We start from the raw sequence: 24,422 nt of genomic DNA, 5'->3' as shown, positions 1-24,422 counted from the left end.
ACCAGAGCAGATTTTTGGGACATGCAGCAGAGGGGAAGAGGAAGACTCAAGTTTTTAGCACCATAAAATAGAGGGAAGTAATTTGAACCATCCGTGCCAGGATAGACACAGATTCTTTTCTACTCAGAAATTATTCTCTGAACAAAACAAAGGAGCAGTTCACAGAGGCACGCTCATCATGATGACTAAGGTAAAGGGACTCCTGACCATTAGGTCCAGTTGTGACCAACTCTGGGGTTGCGGCGCTCATCTCGCTTTATTGGCCGAGGGAGCCGGCATTTGTCCGCAGACAACTTCCGGGTCATATGGCCAGCATGACTAAGCCGCTTCTGGCGAACCAGAGCAGCACACGGAAACGCTGTTTACCTTCCCACCGGAGCGGTACCTATTTATCTACTTGCACTTTGATGTGCTTTCGAACTGCTAGGTTGGCAGGAGCAGGGACTGAGCAATGGGAGCTCACCCCGTCGCGGGGATTCGAACCGCCGACCTTCTGATCAGCAAGTCCTAGGCTCTGTGGTTTAACCCACAGTGCCACCCGCGTCCCTATCATGACTACAGAAGTTCTTAACACTAGGACATTTCCTCTGAAGGCTGCATGGACTGACAGCCAAAGAAAGCATCCCTGAAGAAACAGAACAAGAGAAGTGTTCTTTTAGTTTTAGTATCACATAAAACAACTGGGATATCAATGTATCTCCCAGCATGGGTGGGATGTGAATTAAACAAATAAATAAATATCAATCTCCTATATGTTACAATTACAGTGTTGTTGTATTTATTAACTATAAATCTAACTTATAAAAAAGTAGCCAAAATATTTGAAAGGCATTTCAAACTTGTGGAAAATAAGTCTTGCTAAGAACTGGGTTATTTGGAGATAAACTGGACCCAAGCAAAATTACACTTCAAACCAGAGTCTCCTATGACATTTATGTTAAAGCTGTACCTGGAAAAACAGAGCCAATGTGGTTTACTATTTGGTAACAAAACTGAATGCATTATATGAAGTCTTTGGACTCTCTCTTTGTCCTGAGCATCTGACTAGTGGTAAGCAAGAATTAGCTCCATTTGGCAAGGCAAACTGAAATCTTTATTCAGGTAAAGATAATGGCAAATCAGCCAAGATATAGTATTAACTGTTATAGATTACACCAGTTAATGAAATAGTAAAACCCCTTTAAACAAAAATATTCCTGATGGTTTTGCTTTACTCATGAACTATATTTTGACTCCAGAAGACAAACGGGATAGTTTTCTGGCTACCTGGCTTCATTTGCCTTCCCGCCAACATAGCCAGTTTCCCAGAACATCCAGGGCTCTTGGTCCTGCAAGCCTATTTCTGGAACACACTGGCTTTCCATTCGTAGCACATACTGCTCTAGATCCCATGGATCAAATTAGTAGGACATGAAATCAGCCCTGAGTGCTCACTGGAAGGACAGATCGTGAAGCTGAGGCTCCAATACTTTGGCCACCTCATGAGAAGAGAAGACTCCCTGGAAAAGACCCTGATGTTGGGAAAGATGGAGAGCACAAGGAGAAGGGGACGACAGAGGACGAGATGGTTGGACAGTGTTCTCGAAGCTACCAGCATGAGTTTGACCAAACTGCGGAAGGCAGTGGAAGACAGGAGTGCCTGGTGTGCTCTGGTCCATGGGATCACGAAGAGTCGGACACGACTAAACGACTAAACAACAACAAAGCTACCTTTTAAAATATTCTGAAGGGCAATTAAAGTTCTTACTTTATTCTAAGGTAACTATTAACTTTTCCAGGAACCTCATTCAGGTACTCCCTATCTCCTTAGCTCTCTCTCCCAGCATTTTTTAGGGAAAAAAAGGATTTCCCCTCACCATAGTCAGTCACTGATTTGGGTGCACGCTGTTCTGTTTCTGTATTGCGCTTCTTATTCTTGGACTTCCAAGCATGATAAACCTTTAGCCGCCTGTGAAACTCTTCTCTGCAAGCTGCCAGCAGTTCAATATCTGTCTCAGACAAAACACAGCAGGGGTGGAATAAGTGAGGAAAAGCAATAAACAAATATGCTTATGAATTGTGTTGACAGAGCCAAACAACCAAAATTATTTCAGAGCAAGTTATAACATTACTTCTCACAGTGTAAACTTATCAAGCTGTGGAAGAGAGAGAGAAAATTGGGGAATAACTTTTTTCTTTTTCTTTTTCACGGTTTAGGCATTTTTAAATACGTGACAGCAGAAAAACGACATAAAAACAAAACGAAAAGAAACCTACCAAAAACAGTGTTTCAAAAAAGAATTCAAGCTTTAAAATCTCACATTTTATCAGATCTAAAGTTAACCTTCTGCATGCAGAAAGAATCTTCCGCCCAAGGAAGGGCTGTTTTACATCTTGCACTCAACTGTGGTACAATTGAAAGGGAAACAAAAATTCAAAGATGTTCTGCTTGTGCAACAGGTTTTTGATAACTGCTATAGAAACCACTATTATGCACATTACACAGACTCTTGTGCGTACACAGTTGACTCTCTTAATCCTTCTATTCATGGTTCTTTAAACTCAGACTGATAATACTTGAATTTCTCCCAATTATTGCCTCCCTCATTATGGGGGGTGGGGATTATTTGGTCTTTCTTCAACACAACATTGCCAGTGGCATTAGGAAGGGTGAGAGCAGACCTTCCAAGTATCCTTATTTTCCAGAGACATTCCCAGATTTACAGAAGCCGTCCTGGTTTCTGATTTGATCCCAGGATGTCCTGCTTTTTGTTAGGATGTCCCTCTTTTCATCGGAGAAATGTTGGAGGGCATGGAATTATCTGATCCCCAAGCCATCTGCGACATGCAGTTAAGAACCTTTTCTGCTTTGATATGCAGGGGACAGAGTGCCTCACACCAAGTGTTGACCGGGAAATGCCTGAAACACACACAGCAAGAAACAAGCTATCCACTTTTATTAGATTTCGGACCTAATTGTTCTCATAGTTGCTTAAGAGTTTTGCCAGGAAAAAATAAGCAAAAGTGCTCCTACTAGTCAACAGGCTTCTTCTCCCCCAAATGGGCACCTACTTACCACAAGAGGTATTGATGGTATCACGTAGCTCAGCATACTTCCACTTGCTAAGGTCATGTTTCTTGGTGCCAGCTGCAGCTTTGGTGGCTTGCACTGTGGGTCCCCTGAAACATTTTCATTAAGAAGTTATTGCAATATTCACAACAACAAGAAGGCGAGGTCAGGAAAACAGGAGACGAGAAGATCGTAAAAATAGGGAACCATACAGCTATAAGACAAACAAAAGGACAACTGCACCGATTGGTAACGCACAGGGCTTTTTTTCCAGCTCAGTGGATGCCATTGCCATTATAAGAGAATGAAGGAGGCGTTCATGGTGAGTTCTGCCACATCTTTCTGTAGAAATATAGCACTGGCAATGCCCCCAGCACTTTGGAGGGAAGGTTTTTTTAATCAGAGGGAAACTTTTTCTGTACTTCTTAAGAAGTGAAAAGCATTCCAAGCTGTCTTTCTCTTATTCTTTGACAAGAAGATGTCACCATTTGCCCCTCTTGGAATACTTTCATGACAAGACCAAGGACATAGCAAAGCTCTTTAACTTGAATAGTGTTTGATGTGCTTCCTTTTGCGGGAATAGTGATCGATTCTCATTTGACTCCCATTTTCTGTTACTGTCCATAGTCAGGCATGCTTGCCTGTGTACAAACTACATATGTACAGCGACAAAGCAAGCATAATTGGGCATGTGTTGCTTTTAAGAAGTGTGAAGCGGTTCTGAATACAGCTGTTAAAGGGACCCCTGACCATTAGGCCCAGTTGTGGCCGACTCTGGGGTTGTGGCGCTCATCTCACTTTATTGGCCAAGGGAGCCGGCGTACAGCTTCTGGGTCATGTGGCCAGCATGACTACGCCGCTTCTGGCGAACCAGAGCAGCACACAGAAATGCCGTTTACCTTCCCGCCAGAGCAGTACCTATTTATCTACTTGCACTTTGACGTGCTTTCAAAATGCTAGGTTGGCAGGAGCAGGGACCAAGCAACAGGAGCTCACCCCATCGAGGGGATTCAAACCGCCGACCTTCTGATCGGCAAGTCCTAGGCTCTGTGGTTTAACCCACAGCCCCACCCGCGTCCCATACAACTGTTACAAAGTGATTAATAACGATGAGGAGGAGGCATATGCCAAATACTGTACACACGTACATCACCCTTCACATTTGACAGGATGTACCTATAATTCAAAGAGTCAGATCTCTTGCATTACTATTATTAATTAAATTTGTATGCCGAGGTGCTTTGCATCAGAAAAATACAAAATGAGAATACAAAATACATAATAAACGAAAACAAACCAGTACCTCTCCATCTCACAAACACATGTAAAAAGCCATAGAATGTTAATCAGCTGGTTGAAGAGAAACATTTTTGCTTGGCACCTAAGGCTATGTAATGAAGGGGCCAGGTGAGCCTCCCTGGGGAGATCATTCCACAACAGGGAGCCACCACAGAAAAGGCTTGTTCTCATGTTGCCACCCTCTGGACTTCTCGAGGAGGCACACAAAGAAAGGCTTCAGATTATGATCGAAGGATCCAGGTAGGTTCATATGGGGAGAGGCAGTCTTTGCATGGCTTCATAGCTTTGTCCAACAGACATATTGATCAAAACAGAGACTGAGGATCTCTATTCTCCTTTGTGGTCATTTATTTAATTTTCCATCCTGTCGTTCCATATAAAAATCCATCCAAGGAAGCATGTTTACCTCTTGAATACCTGGACGATTGTCTATATACGAAGAATAGCTTAATATCCTTCAAGCTTCAGAGCAGCAGCACATGAAATAGCCGCATCCTTGGCCCACAGGACACATGTGTGCGCACACATCATTCCACAAAACCGTGCAGCCTATTCTATTGCTAATAAATCTCCTCTCTGCCCTACAGAAGCCTACAGTGCCTTGTCTCTCACCTCAGACCTGGGATTTCACCCCCCCCCCCACTCCTTCAAGCTTTCCTTTTCATCCTACTTTCCCCTCTCCTACTCAGCCTACTAATTATTGATATTTACTCTTGCTGCATAACACAGAAGTATACAGTTCTCTAACATTGTCATTCTTTGAGTGAAAGGAAAACTAGCCAACAGTCTTGCTTCACTCCCACATTTCTCTCTAAACTCATTCTGTAGCAGCTGCTATAATGGCCTCAACGCAGAGGCTCTAGGTACTGCTGAGATACGATTCCCATCATCCCTAACCATTTGTCACTTTGGGGTGGGAATGAAGGGTCCTGTAGTTCTAACAACATCTGAAAACCCAAGGTTCAGGGAGGATGCCCTATAAAGGACAGGTGTGCTTTTATCACTGCGGTTATTATACTGTTTTCAGTTATAGATTTTTGTGTACTGCTTAGAGATCTTAAACATTAATATGTTTAGAAATGCTTTAGAATAAATAAATAAGGTTCTGGGTAAAACTAGTTCAATTCTCCTTAAATCTTCAGTATCAATTTTTACTCTTTTCTGCCACTTAGATCCATTACCCTTAAAAATATGTCTATGAGCGTCTGAGAATTTAGTTAAGAGTGCCTTATTATGTTACAAGCAGTGTCTAATGTGATATTAAAGTGCAGCTTTAAAAAAAAAAGTTAAAATGCTGTTAGGACTAGACAAGATTCTGCAAGTTTATTATCAAGAGAACTCAAGAACGCCAGTCATATTGATCCAACTATCCTTACCAACAAGAACTCAATTTTTATTATTAAAATATTAACAATGTGCTCTGTTCCTTACTGTTTAACACAATCTCAAACGTGGTGAGTGGCCTTTTGCACAGCTGAGAAATCAATAGCCTTTTATTGCAGCCATTACATTAGTGCATGCCATCAAAGTATATCTTAAATGACAAATTAATTCCCCATTCGCTATTTAAACAGCCTGAAACTCAAATACATTTTAGAGACTCTCATTGCCCTTATAACTATATATACACAAAATGCAAGTGCATAAAATCGTGCATTGTAACGGCACAATGAAATGTAAAGGTTATGTTTTAAACTGCTGGCACACTTCCTGTTAGACACAAAAACAGTGGTTGTTAAATCTAATTTCCTCAATATAATGACTAAGCCTCTTGAACAATTAATGTGACAAATCCTGAGGATTTTCTTTATTTAGCTGCACCACCCGTAGGCCTAAGTATCCCTCAGATAGTTTAGATCAACAGAACTAGGCCAAAAGATCTCTGGTTAAACAAGTAATCTTTAAGAATGGTAATCCAATTGAGTAGCTTAGCTTTTCTTTGATGGTTCTGCTAAGATCACGGTTATGTGGACACAACAAACCTGTGATTCATAACTGTCAGTAAGATGTGTTTGGTAGTGTCTCCATTCCCATTGTGCCCTTTGGGACAAACCAGGGTTTACTGCTGTGCAACTTGTGAAACAGCCCAATGTAATGGATAATCTGTCAAATACACATGCTCATTTAAGTCATTCGTTTTGATATTGCGACCTCATTTGTCACATGAGCAAGCATGTCATTCATACATAAACTTGCTAGAGGCAAGCACCCTATTCCAGAGGCTCAGATTCTGTAACACCCAATATGAAAACAGAGATCCATGTGGCCAGGAACTCCTGCATGAAGTGTGCAAACAGTCTCCAGAATTCCTGGACATTTTTTTTAAAAAAAGAGAGGTGGAATACAACTTCATGTGTGTATTACAGGTTTATTACGCTTGGCCTGAGCTTTCAGAAGTTGATAGTTAGGGGTGGGGAATTGGATACAGATGACAATCTTTACCTGCCCCACATCTGACATGTGGACTTGGTTTGGTCAAAACAGCCTTGTAGGCCAAACAGGGAGGCCCACAGAACGGAAGGTTCCCACTCTTGCCACAGACGCACTCAGCACACCAATATACAAATGCACTGAAGGGAAACTAAGTAACTGTCAATGAAGTAAAACTAAAGGAAAGGGATACCATCTTGGCAGTTGGAATGTTAAGTATGAATACAAATGAATTGAGACCCAAATAATTATTTCTGGCAAGTCCAAAGCATGTGCTAAACCAGGGGTCCCCAAACTAAGGCCCGCGGGCCGGATAAGGCCCGAGGGACTCGTTTATCTGGCCCACGGCGACCGCTGCCACCGCACACTCTTACCGGCACTGCGCTGCACGGCTGCCCACTTCCAGGTCGGAGTTGCATGCACAAGCATTATTTCTGGTGCACATCCAGTAGAAGAAGGCCCATGCACATGCGCACAGCTATTTCCAGTGCTCCTCCAACCTGGAAGTGCGCCAGAAATAGCATGTGCGCACGGGCATGGGCATGTGCTCCCCCTCCCTCCATGCGATCGGCACGGGAGACACCATCCCGAGGCACAGTAAGTTTGCTGACCCCTGTGCTAAACCAATGTTTTTTTCTGTCTCCAACTCCCCTCTTTGAACTCTCTCTCCCTCTCTCTCTCTCTCTCTGTGTGTGTGTACACACACACATGTACACGTACACAGACCACCAAAAGTAACCTCCTTAAAGGAGTTGGTTCCCAATCGTCATTCCAATGCCACAAAGTTCCTCTGCAATTCTTTTTACTTTCATACATTCATTTCCATGTGGCATGCAGCTGTTCATATCCACAGGACCCTCTCTTTCTATTCCCATGCAAAACAAACTAGTCAAACTGTTGTTTGGATTTTGGCCAATATATACAATAAAAATGTGATGTTCTGGCAAATCCAATACTGGGACAATAAGAACGCGGTTTGATATACAAAATGGTCATATGCAAAGAGCTTAACATCCAACATTTACTTATTTAATTTTGTCAAGGCATTACTTTTATATTTTATTTTTTAATGTTTCATCTTAACTTCAGGCACCAAATGCTGTTAAAGCTGCATCTGGCCTGGAGGTGAGAGTGGACAACGTTTAACTTGCAGCTCAATAACACACAGAGTCCTTTTTACTAGAAAGGAGGAGTGCATTCCAACATTGTCTGTACAACAGTACAATAAGAACATTATTGAATATATGCCACCTGTCTGCAATTGGTTTAGGTAGTACTATTTGGGAACAAGGTAAGATTTTGATCCTGCTGTTCTTTAAAATAGATCTGTCAGGATTTCAAGATTTAATAGCTTTTCAGAAACCACATGCTAAGAGGCAGTTACTGCGGCAATTCTCAATATGGAAATGCATGAAATGCAAGTTTTTTAAAAGCGGCAATAAATCTCTTCAATTTATCTACATCAATAATATTAGATAAGAACTTTGATGAAAATTAATTCTTCTTCGTGCAATTCATAAATCTAACAGTGAAATTATTTCTTAAAATAAATCTGATGGGTGCAAATTGGTACTAAATTGGTGCAATGAACGAATCTTGATTAGAAGTTATTTCTTCATTTTCCCAAAGCAATTCAAATAGAACTTAATTGTCCTTTATTTTGATTTATTATGATTATTTCATATGGCAATTGAACTGATTTGTTTCCAACAACCTGTTACACCCACCTAGACAAAATTTCTGACATTTCAGTGGCCATTTGCTCCCTATAAAAGAATTAAGAATATATGAGGGTAGAGGGAATATAATGCTTAAAAGTGCTAGCATAGTAATTCCAGTGGTTTTATACATCTAATACTGGATCAGCAGACAGATGTCTATCCTAAAAATTATGCTGCACTAAACCGATCCAGAGTTATATCAGTAAAACAATAATTAATCTTTGTTTAGCTGATATCAGAAATATACACTTTGATTGAATCAAACAACCACACTTACATAGGTGACATTTAAATTACAACCAATTGCACCTGTATATAAGGAGTCTGAAAGACTGACACTCAAACAGGACTCATGCTCAAATTATAACTATTCTGCGGTAAATGGAAATAAAGAACATTCGTTAGCAAGGTGTGGAAAATTATTAATTTTTTTTAAAGCCCACAGATTTCTACAGAATGCCCCATAAAAAAAAAGATTGTCATACGCAGTCATTTGACATCTTGTTCCATTGGGTCTGCAAATAGAAGATATTTTGGTTAGTGTGGCATTTTCCTAAGTTAGTTTTGTACTAATTTGCGACATTACAAAGCCTGTTTGGGCAAATGATTGCCTGTTATTATCCAGAAGGCCCAGCATCCGCTTCTCAGGGGTGGCTTAAAATTTTGTTTTTTTTTTACTTAGTGTTTTTCTATCTAGCCCTTACTCCAAATTGCTCAAGGGAGTGTATCTGGTCTCTCCACCATCCAATTTTATCCTCACCACGATCCTCTGAGGTAGATCATGGTGAGACAGCCAATCCTCCCCAAGGTCAACTGGTGGGTTTCTTAACAGAGTTAGGATTTGAACCTGGATTTCCCCAGTACTGAGCCAATACTCCAGCCATAGCACCATATTAAGCCTGGTGGTCAGAATTAACAGAAGGCTTTCGCCCAACAGGAATATATATGATGCAAAGGAAGGACAGAAGACCTAAGCAAGTTTAATATTTGGATACGTTCTAAAGTTAATTTGACTGGAGCCTTCTTACTCATTTATACAGCACTAGGAGGGTATGTGTCTGAAACGAAGGGATAGCTGGTAAATTCTTGTAAAGTTTCTTTGGTTTGGGGTTACAAACCACACAGAGTAGAACTTACGCTGCACTTAAATGGCATGCTGCTATTAAATTGGCTTAAACTAAAATTATGGTATGAAATGCCAAGTTAAACCATGGTTTAGCACAAACAAGCAAGCACATGGGTTCCTGGAATGAAGATCATCTTTTAAATGCACTCGTTTTCGTTTTGGGCTGGGTGTTTGTTTTATTACTGCTCAGTTCAACCCGTGTGTGTGTGTGTTATTCAGAAGGGGCTTCCCAGGTTTATCAATATTTGTGATGCTAATTGCATTGTAAAAGGTAAAGGCAAAGGACCCTTGACAGTTAAGTTCAGTCGCAGACGACTCTGGGGTTGAGGCGCTCATCTTGCTTTACAGGCCAAGGGAGGCAGCGTTTGTCCGCAGACAGTTTTTCTGGGTCATGTGGCCAGCAATGACTAAGCCACTTCTGGCGCAACGGAACACCGAAACCAGAGCAATGCACAGAAACGCTGTTTACCTTCCAGACGGAGCGGTACCTATTTATCTATTTGCACTTTTTTGGGGGGGGGGTGCTTTCGAACTGCTAGGTCGGCAGGAGCTGGGACCGAGCAACGGGAGCTCACCCCACTGTGGGGATTCGAACTGCCGACCTTCTGATCGGCAAGCCCAAGAGGCTCAGTAGTTTAGACCACAGCGCCACCCACGTCCCTAATTGCATTGTAGACTGTGTTTATAGGCAATACTTGGAGAAAGTGCTCATTCTTAAAGGTGGCATACAAATGTTTTAAATGCAGTAAATAAAATAAAATAAGAAATAATGTTAGCTTCCTATTTAAGAAAGACACCTTTTCAATGGCAATATCTTTTTTGAAGGGCAAAACTAACAAAGTGCAATACCTGCGCAACCCGGGGTCCAGCTGAGATTCATCATTGATGAGTTCCGACTCACTCTGGGCAATTCTCATGGCCAGCTCATGGTCTCTGCGCTCTTGTTCCAGAACTGCCTGCTGCTGGTTCGCTTCTTCGCGTTCTTGTGCCAGCTGTGCCTCAACTTCAGCCTGGAGAGTGACGTAAAATTAAGTTACATGGGGAAACATTTCCCAAGTCCATACTGTCTGCTTCTGTAGAAAAATGATCACTTAGGTGAAACACACAGTCGAGTTTACAAAATACAGCCTAAAACACCTGTGCTCAAATGGGTTACTGTAAGCCCATGGAGAGCTTGCAAACAGCATGGATCAAGATGAGAAAAGAGGTATAAGTTCAGTATAGGAAGCCCTTCATATGTTAATTTAGAAACCAGGTTTTCATGATAGAAATCTTCAGAGTTGGGAAAAAGGAATACAGCTCACAGAAAAGCAACAAATTTTAGAAGAAATTCTATATACCTCTCAGGCAAAAGACATTTAAGTGGTTTACATAACTAAATTATGGGTCCAGACAGCTGCAGAATTGTCTGCAATTGTACATAGCAGAGTTTTATCCATTATCATTTTTAAAACAATAATAATGCTATGTAGTTGAGACTGCTTGGCTGAGTTCATGAGAGAGAGGATTGCAAAATGCATTTCTCAAAGCACTTGTAATGCACTGGCTTCTCTGTGTTCTTTTGCATTCCGTTATTCCAGAATGGTGCGTTTAGTGAGCTGCTTCTATAGGGAAATATCAAAAACTCACTCCGATGATATCTTTCTTTTTTTATTGGCCACTTGTGAATGAAACACAGCGACCATGCTACCGTTTCCTACCTGAAAAAGTTTAAATGAGTAGAATCTTCCATGGAATAGATGACCCATGCATCTCTTACCAAAACTGGGGTAGCTGAAGGTGTAGGTTTCCTACAGCCTGAGGACCCAAGCAGCTGTCATGTGCCAAAATACCTCTCTACCAACACATTCCCAACAGTCCTAATTCAGCAATGCCTTCCCAGAACGGTGGGCTGGATGACCGTCACAGACTGGCATCGGCTCTCATTCCGATTATAGTATTATCGAGTAAATCTTCATTTCTGCGATGGAGACTTTCTCTATGCAGATCCCTACTTTGGATTACCCGGTGGCAGCAGACACAAGAAGGAAAGCCGATTGAATGTGGCCTAAGGAAAAGCCCCACTGAAAGGAACAGCTGCTCTGCGGCTATCGCCAAGTGAAAGGAAATCCACTGAAAGGTCATAGACTGAACTGAACAAGGCATGCCTTTACGTATATCAAGACCAAGGCACACAGTTACCAGCATACTTGGCCGGCCGACCAACCAGTCCTGTGCAAGCCCCATTACCAGGAAAGGGAAAAGCAGGAAAGAATGGGGATTGAATAGCAGCAATTGATTATGCCCTCAGTTTGGTAGCAATGCATGCTTCAGTCTTGAAATGCACAAAGGGTGCCTTTTTTGTTGTATCTATAACCCCTTGTTTATTTGCGTTATTTAAATGCTACTCAATAACAGCATTACTCTATGAGCTCCTTGGAGGAAAGGTAAAATATGAATAATAAATAAAATAAACATAACCCAGGGCAGTAGGTGCAAGTAAGAAAGATCCTGCTGTTAGATCACTGATACAAAGCTGGTTCTCTGTCTTCGGCTCTTAAAATGTGTAGACAGAGATTATAAACAGACTAGAGTATTAGCTACTGTAAGAATCATGGAACTACTTAATTAGACATCTTTCCAGTAACCTAGTCAGTTACAGAACCAGTAAAAAATACAGAAAAAGTAGTGTCCTTGTTTATAACAGGGAACAAAGGATCCAAAAACAGGTAAAGTACCTTCATTAGATGACTTTTCTTATATGGAACTTAGGTACACAACTCTATAAAAAATTCAGTTCGGCAAAGCTTCATATATGCTACATATCCTTTAAATATATCCCAAGCCAAGAGTTATTTAAACACAAAGTGGGCAAAGATTATCTTGAAATAATGGGTATGATATCAACAGCGATCTTTTGCTTCTCTTAATTAAACATAGTTTAAGAGATTAATACAAAGTCACATTATGAAAAAGAAAACTGGTCTATATAACAAAAGAGTGCAGAACTCAGCTATCAAGTAATATACGTTATCATTATGATTCCATTAAAGAGCAGCCAAAAGCTTCCGCAAATGAGTGTTACTTTGTAAGGAATCTTTTTAACAAAACTGACATTTAAATCATGGTTTCATTATTCTGTCATATCTGTGAGTAGCAATAGCCCTCTCATTAAACCTCCATGCTCAAAACTGACACATTCCTCCTAGCAGGTACTTTTCTCTTTGAGGCAGCATAATCTCCCTCTCCTTCGGTGCTCCAAATTATATTAATGTTAGTAGTGGATTTAAAGCACAGAACCAAATCTAAGGGCTGAAGCTCACGACTGTCTTAAATCTAGCTTGGTGGCTTGCATTACAACTACCTATTTTAACATGAACATTTAATCACTCCCTGTAGCAATATCCTTAAGGAAGTTGGAAGTCTTACCTGTTACTCTGTGAGGCCACAGAGTATCTCACCTGCCCTTTTGCCAACACCACCTAATTGTTCTATGCACACACGCACTCCAGCTTCAACAAATTGTGACTCAAAACACTTGCTTTAGTATTACATTTGAGCAGGTTCTATTCAGTCCATTGTGGAAACTTTGAGGGAGTGAGGGCCTGACTGTGAGACAGAGAAAGTGCTAGTAGTGCAACTGTCCCACCTGAATTCGTCTTTCTTCTTCTTCCCTTTTTTTCCTCTCCTCCTCTTCCTGTTTTCTCTTTGCTTCAATCTCATACTTTCTAGAAAAACAAAATTGACACTCAAAGAAAACGAACATTCAGGAACTGTTCTGTCCCTTCCCCTCACTTTACCGTTACGTCGTTGTTTTCTCCCACAAGAAAGCAAACAAGTTTACATCAAGAGAAGTATTCGGGAGGGGGGAGAGAGACACTCAAGAGACAGTCTCTTAAGAATACAGTTTCATTGGGATTTAGTCTTCTACCTATGGTTAAAACAAGGATGGATCTATCTGGCCCTTGGGCTTGCCCCAGGCCACATTTCCCACCCCCATTGAGTGGTTTTGCTTGGTCAGCTCTTCCATTTTCTGGAGGGCAGAGGGCAGGGGGCATGTGCAGTAATCTCTGGCTTTTCATGTCTGGAATATCGCCTACTGTTCCTCTGACCACTTTTGCCTCTGGCTTCATACACCACTGGCATGAAGGCCCTGAACAAGTTTCCCATGGGGGAACATGGCTGAAAAGGTTTCCCCAGCCTGGATCTCTGTAGGATAATTTTCTAAGACGGAAAGTTCACTTTGGATGGTTGTCCATGCCTGTATTTCTGTTGGCCCTAGAACTGGCAATTGCATTGGACACTCACAGTCGCCTTTCGTCCTCTTCCTTCTTCCGACGTTGCTCCTCTTCCTCACGCCTCTTCCGTTCTCTTTCCATTTCCTCCTGGATGCGCCGCAGCCTTTCTTGCTCTTCTTCCTGTTGCTTCTTTTTCTGCAGTGAGCCCAGAAGCTGCTCTGAGCTTCTCACTAGACCATCGTATTCCTTCTGGATCTGCTGCCTAGGCATTTCAGTGGCCTGCAAAACAAACCATTAGTCACTAGCCTTCATGGCTGCAAAAAATGTGCTTCAAAAAGAAACGGCAACGACTGCTGAAATTTCAAAGATGATGACAGATTGTTGAATAAGATATGCAGTAGCGTGTCCTAGGGAAATCCTGTTTCCTCACTCCTTTAGCAATGAGCAGAACCAGAAAAAGGGTTGTAGAAACAAGCAAAAAAAAAAAGGCACAGAATTACACAAAGTAGGAAGAAATATGCATATTTACATGCTTATTTTAAAAAAAAAGCTATCACACAATTCATCTTTTCTGTGTGCTGCATGGATCATTAGGATGCCAAATTTTAAAGATTTAGCATGAAACACTAAGCGCCTTGCATATTTTTAAACTTAACCCTTAATAGGAATTTGATTCTGAATCCATCAAATGCCTCCCAAGGCCTCATCCCTAAGAGCAGAAGATCTACAGGACATAATATGCTCTCAATATGTTCTCTTACCTTGCTCTCAATATGCTCTCTTACCTTGATCTTGATCATCAAAGCATCAATAGACGTTTCAAGGTCCTTGACCTGCTTGCTCATTTCTGCTTTCCCCTCTTTCAGAGCACTTACTACTTCATTGAATTTATCAAGCCTGTTCTTCAAGGTGCGGACCTTTATTAGCCCATCAATGCTGTGAAAGGAACATTTCTCTACATTTCAGAAAAGGCTCCCTCCTTTGAGAAGCAGACAGCAAATACAGAATGAGATCCAACATCAAGCAACGGGGCATCTACTCATACCAGGGGATACTCCTTCCTCTCCTCTTCTGGGCAATCCTGATGAGGACCACATTTCTGGGGGGTTGTGTGAGAGCAGGATAAACACCAGAAGCCCTGTTTGTGCAACCAGATTTCCACCGCACAAACTGTTTCTTGAATTTATATGCTGCCCTTCATTCCAAGTTCACAGAGCAGTACACAGTAGGTATCACTGGATGTTAGCTATGAACCACTGTCCCATGCTGTGCCCTCAGGTTCCCCTTGGACAAAGCCATGGAGTTCAAAAGAAAAATTGCAGACAGGGTAACAAACAGAGCAACTGCACCAATTTTATGAATTCTGTCCTGCATTGCAAGTTTTATGGCACACAGGGACTGTGATGGAAGATACACATTTTTTTAAAAAAAGTTTGTTGCGTTACAGTTGTTTTTCACACCTGGCTTTATTCCAGTGCTGTTTTTAAACTGTTTAGGGTTTTCTCTCTAGGTTCCTAATTCTATACTTCATAGCTGAAACTTATTTGTGAACCGCCCAGAGATTCTGTATTTTATTTTTGCAGCTGGGCAGTTCAGAAATGTTGCAAATACATCACATAAATAAGTAGTTTTGAAGGCTCCCCTGAGCACTTAACCTTTCCCAAGATGAGGGAGGGCAGCACCAGTAGAACTGAAGTCTTGCCCACCCACACCCCATCCTTCATAATGCTAATTGCTACGTGTGTGTGTGTGTGTGTGTGAGAGAGAGAGAGAGAGAGAGAGAGAGAGAGAGAGAGAGAGAGAGAGAGATTTACAAAGATCATATCTGGGGAACGTGGGAGCAAGCAGATTTTCAATTTTACTTCAATTAAAACAACAAAAGCGTGACCGCTGCTCACGGCACTGGTGTAATGTGAAGTTAGGTGCTAAGATGAGCAGTGCAGCATCCTAGAAGGAACATCCCTAACATCCCTTAGAACTCTTTCCCGGGCTCTCAAGGCCTGGGATGGGATGTACAGGTTCTACCAGCAACAAAACCAGACTGGTCATTCAGTACACTGGTATTTAGGAGTAGGGTGCAAGCATATATATAGGATTGCTTCTTCTTACCGTGGTTTATGCTTTCTCTTGCACAGCCACATACGAATCGTCTTTTGTATTTTAATGCAGGCACCGGCTCTGTATTTTATTTTGTTTTTCACTGTGAAATACAAAGAGAAAATTGAAAGACCATCACAAATGTGCAGGTAGGGCATAACCCCGGTACAAGACAGGCAGTGTGGTGTAGTGGTTAGAGTGTTGGCCTTGGAGACCAGGGTTCAGATCCCTGCTCAGACACAAGGCCCACTGGATGATCTTGGGCCACAGTTGCAGTCTCTCAGCCTAACCTACCTCACAGGGTTGTTGTTTTGAGGATAAAAGGGGAAGGAAGAAAACTACGTATGCCACCTTGAACTCGGAGGAAAGGTGAGGTTTAAATGCAATGAAATAATAACAATATATAATGTTGCTATAAAATGGGAGTTAGGAAGGTAGGGCAAGCAGATGACAAAAATCTCACACAATGTTGTTTGGGTTTTCTTTTTGTTATTTAAAAGCAAACCCTGGAGCAGGAAACCTGTGTCCTAATAGATGTTGGAACTTAACTCCCTTCATCCCTAACCACTGACCATGCTGGCTGCAACTGATATGAGTTGCGCTCCATCACCATCTGGAGGGTCCCTGAGCTTGAACTGTGGCTGTCAACAATTCCTGTGTGAGCAGTACTCATGCTTCTGAACAAATTTACCTGGCTATGAGTCCCACTCCCATGTGTGGGTGACTTATATTATAATGTATAGGGTCTGCTGGATCTGACTAAAAAACCCTCTACCGAGCATTAGGATTGCATCCATGATCAGTTTCCAGTAAGCTCGCAAATTAAGAGTACCAAGTTAGCAGCCCCTGTTGTTATTTTTCTACCAGCTTCTGGTATTTAGAAGCACACCGTGCCTCTGGGAATTGGATCATTCAGTCTATCTATTAATCTATGAGCATTTCTCAAGACCCCTCTCACCCAGGTGTGCATCATTTTTAAGGCATCTAAACCAGGGATGGGGAACCTGTGGCCCTTGAGATGCTGTAGGACCCATCAGAGCCAGTCACCGTGACCAATGGTCAGGGATGATGGAAGCTGCAGACCAACAATACCTGGAGGGTCAAAGGTGTCCCATCCCCTGGCCTAAACTGACAGGCCATCGCAGCAACTTGTGGTAGGGAATTCCACATCTTAATATATGGACATAAGAAGATCGCCTACAGGATCAAACCAAAGGACTGTCTCGTCCACTCTGTCCCATTCCCCATGATACCCAACCAGATGCCTCTGGGAAGTCCGTAGGCAAGATACAAAGGCACCAGACCTCTCCTGTTGCTGCCCCCTAGCAACAAGTACTGAAAAACATCCTACCTCTGAAATAACCCTGCCTATAACCATCCTGAGTAGTAGCAACAGCTAAGCTAGTGCTCATCAGGGCATCCTGTGGCAGTGAATTCCATAAATAATACAGTCCATAAATAATGCACTGTGTGGAATGGCTGTTCAGAACATACCCCTGATCCATTTCATTGTATGCTCCAGGGTTCTAGTATTTCCAAATAAGTGTGTTTTAATAGTCTGCAGCTTTAGGAAGCTTTCAGTTCTGGCTCACCAATACCCCCCTCCAGACACCCCCCCAAGAGACCCGTGAATACATACATTTAATAACTGACAGAGAACACCACTGGACCTTCTTCCAACGACTGCAGATAAGCCAGTGGTTGACTCGTTTAACCAACTCAGCAAGATGATCTGGATCAGACTTCATGATCTGATCAAACTCTGCAAACTGAAAGTGGACACCAGCATCACAAAGAGGAAATCATTTACATGACAGCTGTTTTGGAATGTTGAGGGGGCTCAGGCGGGATGAAGCACAAACAGAATGTTGTAACCATGGCAGTGAAGGCCATGGCCACGGGGGGGGGGGAGCGGGTGGCCTTCTGGGCTCTATTCAAGGTGACGGTTTTGACATTTAAAGCCAGACTGTGATGGATGGATGGATGGACGGACAGATGTTAAAAATAAAAATGGGCCCAGGGTTCTTTAAGGACTGCCTGATTGCTTAGGCTCCACCTTGATCACTGAGACCATCTGATGAAGCCCTTCTGGTGGTTCCACACTCCCCTGAGGTTCAGCTGCCCAGCCCAGGGACTGAGCATCTAGTGTGCAGGCCTTGCCCTGTTAAACTCGACACCAGTAGTGGTTCAATAGGAACCATCGCTCCCTTCAGAAATCTTCTGAAAACTTTTTGTGTGTGTGTACAGACAGGCCTTTACAACATGACTCCCTCCCAATCCCCTTTAATCTATCGGTATTTATTGATGTTTTTAAATGCTGTTTAATGGGTATTTTTTGTTTATTTTATTTTTATAGGTTGTATTCCACCTTGTGGGTTATAAATGAATGAATAAAAATAAAGAACTTGCATGAGCCACATGCACTATACATCTGGCTATCTGATGGTCTGGCAAACTGCCTTGCCCCAAGTCTGAGCCAGCAGATGGGGATACAGCTGCAAGAGCAATAAAACAGGGCTTTTGCAACTGTAGCCTCAATAATATGCAACAAGCTCTCTAAGAAAGTTTGTTATCTCCCCTGACTTTTTGAAAAAGGTGTCAGTCCTATTTGTTTACCTTTTGGCGCCTAAGGCTTTACTGCTCATTGTGGGGTTTTAAACCATTGCTCTCATGTTTTGACTTTTTGTGTTCCATAGATTTAGGTTTTTAAATCTGCTATAAGCCAATCTGATTACAGGGAGAAGTTTGATCAAGGTATTTTAAATAGATAAGTAAATAAAACATGGAAATGGCATTGCTAATATCTGCATCATCAGAAGAGACAAAATTAAATTGTGGTTTTGTTTTGTATTTTTTAAGAACAACCAAGCTTTCACGTATCTTAGTTACCAATTACTTTACAGAAAGAATGAGTAGAAAATGTTCACATTCATCAACTCTCCTTGGATAACAATAACACTTACCTTGCCAGGTCTAAAAAACACTTTGGTTAATCCAAATTTATAATCATTTTCATTTAATCCAAGGGCTTTGAAGAGTGCCTGGGAGAGGAGAAAAACACTTTGATGAATAAATCCTTTGAGAGGACAAAGATTTCAATGAATATCAATTCTCTATGATAAAAAATACAAAAGAAGTCTATTTAGCATTCTAGACGTTAATACCTTGCAGAAGAGTCTAGGATCCAAACGAGACAGCTTTGCAGGCATGTACTTTTTGTACATGTTATATAGCTCATGGAATGAGGCTCGGGATGGGAAGCCACCTTGCATCAAATCCAAAACAGACACCATGCCTAGAGTAACGAGCATGCAAAAACATGTCACCAATTAAGTTAAAAGGACACAGCTGTCACTCTCACAGTGCTCCGGGGCGGGGATCATTAAAACTTTGCAAGCATTGCACATTTATTCTGAGACACAGTGACTGGCTGAATATCACCCAAGGAACAACATATCCCAGGAAGCCTCGGTCACATTTTACAGAAGGGAATGGTGAGAGTGTCTGTCTGTACAAGCAGAATTGCTCAAAATCAGATCAATTGCTCAAAGTCAGATCCCAAGCGAGTCACATCACATCACCACATACACCAAATGTTCAATACTATCAAAGGTGTCAGGAAGTCCAAAAGGATCAATAGAATAGCAGAGTTACTCAAGCATCGCCAAGCAAGGGTGTAGCAATTTGGAAATGGCAAATGGGCAAGAGCTGGAAAATGCCCATTCGACTCAAAACCTTTCCCATGGAGACAGAATCACTTGGACTGTGAGGTTGAGCAGGGATGACATGAGCAAAGGTATAAGGTAATCTGGTTGTCTAGCCTCCTGAATGAGATTTAAAACTACCAGTTCTTGCATAGCCTGGACTCTAATTATAACGTGTGCATGGGTATTTTGCATCCAGGAGTACACAAATGCACATATGCTGGATATTTGTGTACTGAAGTTTAATATTTTATTTTAGAGACAGTGATATTTCTTACTAGGTGTGCTATTAGCTATTGTTTTATTGCCTGAAATTTGTTTTTGTTTGTTTGTTTGTTTTGTGAGAGTCGCCTCTTCTGCTAAATTTATATTATTCCATCCTGGCTAGGATGGTTTCATTTTATCAACTGTTTTATCTGTTTTTATAAGCGTATATTATGACGTAACCTGCCCTCATGGTGAAGGGTTAGCTAAGAACTCTTGTACAACAAATCAATAAATGCAACCTTGCAAGAGAAATCCAAATAAATGGGAGATGTGCAGTCTGTCATGTGGCTAACAGTCCTTTCTATTTAAAAAAAGGGGGGGGGAGATAGAAGATGCTCTCTGCTGTATTTATTCTTGGAGACATTCATGTTATTTTAATTTCTCCCTCTCCTGCTTCTCATATTAATAAGCCATTTATTTTTAGCATGTTTCTCCCCCTTTAAATTTGCATGAACTTGTTTCTCAACGAGAAGACGGAAACAGAAACCCATAAAAGAAAACCACGGCTTGAGAGCAACACAGAAGTACGGAGTTTTATTACTTCCCCACCTCCCTCTTTCACAATACTTGCCAAGAGCGATCAGCCTTCAGATTATCAGCCAAAAATGGTGTCAATAGAACCCTAATTAAAGCAAAGTTGTTAAGCGTTTGTGACTGATTTGCTAAATTAAACTTTAAATGTAACTTGACATGACAAGCAAGAGGGAGGCTTGCCAAGATGAACCAGATGCTTAAAGTCTCAGGGCCCCTCTGGCATGCTAAATTAAGAGAAAAGCTGAGGTGGCAGCTAATGAAAACTGGAAGCCTAACTGGAAATGAGGCTTATTTCAGAGGAAATTAGGTGCCTCCTGAAAACCCGTTCTGTATCCCAGATTTTCTGATGTCCAATCCACAGCTCTACTTGCTCCCCAGATTTAGGCTGCAGTTTTATGCATAATGTACCTGGGAAGTAGTTCCACTGAAGTCAACGGGGCATACTTCTAAGTAAAGGAGTATAGGTTTGCACTATTATTTGTCACTTTGCTACTCATGTATCCAAAGTGACTTAGATGCAAAATAACCACCAACAGAAGTTGAACAATTAAAATGCTAGAGAAGGCAATAGCTCTTTGCAAATGTGTGGTGCGAGGCAGGTGTAGCCCAGAGTTAGGTAGGTACACACAGGATTTGTGAGAAGTGAAGAAAAGTGGGTGCACTTCCTGTTGGAATTCTGCCTGGGTCAGAGGAATGTGCCACAGCGTAGGCACCGGCAGATATTCCTGTGGACCTCCCCGCGTCTCCACTCTGCTGATAAGCAGGCGAGGTCCGGCGATTCTTCTCAGATGTATGAGAGGAACACACCGTTCTTCCTCTCTCCCCTTTGGTGTCCCCAGGGAGGGGAAAGAAGCAGACAGAAAACTATTTACATCATTTATTTCTGCCTCTTACATCAGTACAGAGAATCATGTCTGCACTCAACAACAGCAAGAAGAAACTCCTCCCAAGTACATCCAGTACGGGTCATATGACACACACACACTGAGCTAACATCCGGTGCTCAGTACAGAATGGACTGCCCCTTTGTTCCCATGGCAACAGTCACAAACATCCTGTCTGGCTTTCCAGCCACAAGCAGCTGGCTGAGCTGCTAGAGCCTTTGCTTGCTGCAGCATTGGTGCTTTATGGTAACATACTCCCCCTAAAGTATCAATGTGTGCCGCGAGCAAAGCGTCATCCAGAGAAGAAAACAAACAGTTGTTATATTTATAACATTCCCCTGTTGTTTCAGTTCCACCCTTGGAACTACCCGCCACTGCTTTAACCAATGTACCTCTCTGGTTGTGTGACTTCGCATTACCTTGGTTAACAACTCTCTGTTGTGCCTTTGTCTCTGACTCAGACACAGCTTCAATCTGTCCTTGGTCGTTTACAATAGCAACATATGCAAGGTTAGCAAACTCCTTTGAATACCTCTTGGGTGGTACACCCTTCGTTGCTCTCTCAGACCTACGTAAAAGTTGCTGCTCTTCTCTGCTTTCTGGTTCAGCCTCTGAACTCTCTGGAGAACCAGTACTAAGCTTAATCAATGGTTCATCCTCCTCTTCTGAGGGTCTAGTCATTATGTGAGATTTCCTCTCAATGACCGTGACAACTGAGCTGTCTGAGCTATCGCTGTCATCATCAGTACTACTGAACTCAATAAGATCAAACTCATCATCATCATCATCATCATCCTCTGTGGGAAATGCGTGAACAATCAACCTCTCCTGTTCAGGAGCACTCTCTAGAAACTTTGTGAGAATCACCTGACCAGATTCAGACAAAATTACTCTGTAGAGACCTTTTTCATAACCTACGAAAATGCCTCTGGCATTCTTTACACCACCTGGAGCTTCTGTTCTCACATGAGACCCGAAAACCTTAAAGTAGGCAACAGAAGGTTTTCTATTGAACAGCTTCTCAAAAGGAGAACATCCCAACTCTGTTGAGACTTTTCTCAACCACACATGAAGATAGGACGCTAGCGATTCGGCCCAATATTCATGTGGCAAATGTGAACTCAGCAATTGCGCATTCATCCCCTTTTGCAATTCTTTGTTCACTCTCACACAGACCCCCCTGTTCCACGCTTCGGTCGAGACAGCCACTTTGTGGTCTATCCCTTTTCCATCCAGGAACTTCTGAAACTTCTGTAACAGAAAAATTTGCTTCTCATCTGTGAAAAGACAATCAATGTTAGCATCATGCATATTTTTAACCTTGTCACAAAACTCCTGAAACTTTTCTAAAGTTTCTTGCGGTTTCTCCATCATATAAACCCAAGAATAATTAGTGAAACAATCCACACACAAAAGGTAAAATCGTGCACCGCCTCTAGATGGTTCTAGAGGACCAATCACATCAGCATACACCCGCTGAAATGCTCTGTCGACCTTCTTCGTCACCTTCCTGGTGCTCACACTGGTCACCCCTGCAAGAGAGATTTCGTTAGAAACAGAAGAATTACATTTCATGTAATCACTTTGATCAAAAGTCAACAAATACAGTCCATCTTTCTCTTTGGCAGTAAGAAACAGTTCTCCATCTTTGTAGATCTTGCAGCTTTTAGCATCATAGGACAGTTTCAGTCCTTTCTTTGCAATCTGCGACACGCTCAGCAGATTAAATCTCAGTTCTGGAACCAGGTAAACATTGCTTATAGTCAAGTTCAGACTCTCAAGATACACAGTCCCAATTCCAGTCGCTTCCAACTCCTGACCGTTGGCCTGTTTCACAGTGAAGCTTTGCTTCTTCAACGTCGAAAACAGTCCTCTGTGCGGGCACATGTGAACCGTTGCGCCCGTGTCAATTATGAACGAGTTCCCAACATCTGGCGTGGTTCCTTTCGCCATCATAGCCTTTGCAGGTTTCACCTGGCACTTGGTACGGCTTTTGCCTGACGCCTGAGGCTTCGTAGAGCTGCTCTTTGCTCCTCTTGACTGGCGCGGCTTCTTACAGTTTCGCTGTAGATGCCCAGTCTGTCCACAATTGTAGCATCGGACAGCACTCAATGCTACACCATGCTCCCCAGTAGCATCAGCAGTGGGGGAATTAGAACTCTGTTCTTCCCTCCCCCTGTCTTTTTCTTCCAGTGCAGCAAGTCTGTCGTGTTCATTCAGGACCACAGCACAAACTCTCTCCGCGGTCAGCTGCGCGGCCGGTAGGGAACCAAGCTGACTGGCAACAACCTTGTAGGTGCGGCTAAGGCTGTTTATCATCATGAAGCAAAACACTTCCTCCTGAAGACGGAAATTGCGTTCCACCATCTGTTGACGCAGAAACTTCATTTCTGTCAGGTGCGCTTGAACATCTCCATCAGGCGCAAGTCTCAGATTGGTCAATTTCTCAAAATACAGCAACGCTGAAGAACCAGCATCTCTCTGATGCGTTGTACGCAGCGTGTCCCATACCTCTTTCGCATTTTCTAAATGCTGAACATGCACCAACTGATCATCTGAGACACACAGAATTATAGCAGTCCTGGCCCTTATATTCTGTGACTCCCAACCTCTGGTTGGTGCTGCAGGGATGGGGTTTTCAATTACATAAAAAAGCCTCTGATTCTGCAGCAGGGCCTTCATCTTTACAGACCAAGATGAATAATTGTCATTGGTTAAGGGAGGTGGGCAAGGCAAACCTCCCCCTTTCTTGGCATCCATCTTGAAGCCAAGCCTCCAGCTCACACTGTCAAACAAACTGTGAAATCCAACAGTTGTTTTTTCCTTTCTCACGCAGCAAACTGCAAATTGTTTACGCTCTTTGCACCTGGCAGCTAAACTCAGGCTGCTATTGAAAAGTCCTTCCAAGAGCTCGTAAATCTTGTAGCCGAAACATTCTCTGATTTTGTTTCGCTTTCCCAGGCTCACACTCAGAGTCCAGCCCCTTTGCCAGTAACTTTCCAGGGACCGTTACCTAGCAACAATGCATTTCAATAGGACATCTTATCTACCACAAAAATTTGTGGAATGCAGGCTTCAGCCTTCAAGCTGCAGC

The 24,422-nt window shown here is 42.3% G+C and overlaps 1 protein-coding gene across 1 annotated transcript in view; it reads right to left on the bottom strand.

The window, feature by feature from the left end:
- Positions 1–24,422, bottom strand: part of MYO6 (myosin VI) — a 105,618-nt gene that overhangs the window by 9,295 nt on the left and 71,901 nt on the right. The window contains exons 20-31 of the mRNA XM_080998282.1: positions 19,104–19,249; positions 18,903–18,980; positions 17,579–17,708; positions 15,952–16,042; positions 14,628–14,778; positions 13,913–14,121; positions 13,254–13,332; positions 10,475–10,635; positions 8,985–9,014; positions 8,506–8,544; positions 3,056–3,159; positions 1,857–1,988 (exon numbers count right to left, since the gene is read on the bottom strand). Of these exons, the coding sequence (XP_080854408.1) occupies positions 1,857–1,988; positions 3,056–3,159; positions 8,506–8,544; positions 8,985–9,014; positions 10,475–10,635; positions 13,254–13,332; positions 13,913–14,121; positions 14,628–14,778; positions 15,952–16,042; positions 17,579–17,708; positions 18,903–18,980; positions 19,104–19,249 (1,350 nt within the window). The remainder of the gene's footprint in view (positions 1–1,856; positions 1,989–3,055; positions 3,160–8,505; positions 8,545–8,984; positions 9,015–10,474; positions 10,636–13,253; positions 13,333–13,912; positions 14,122–14,627; positions 14,779–15,951; positions 16,043–17,578; positions 17,709–18,902; positions 18,981–19,103; positions 19,250–24,422) is intronic.

The sequence above is a fragment of the Podarcis pityusensis genome (genome assembly GCF_964106645.2).
Source record: "Podarcis pityusensis genome assembly, chromosome: 3".
NCBI classification, from domain to species: Eukaryota; Metazoa; Chordata; class Lepidosauria; order Squamata; family Lacertidae; genus Podarcis; species Podarcis pityusensis.
The sequence above is the reverse complement of the archived record's forward strand: the minus strand, read 5'-3'. Positions and strand labels throughout refer to the sequence as shown.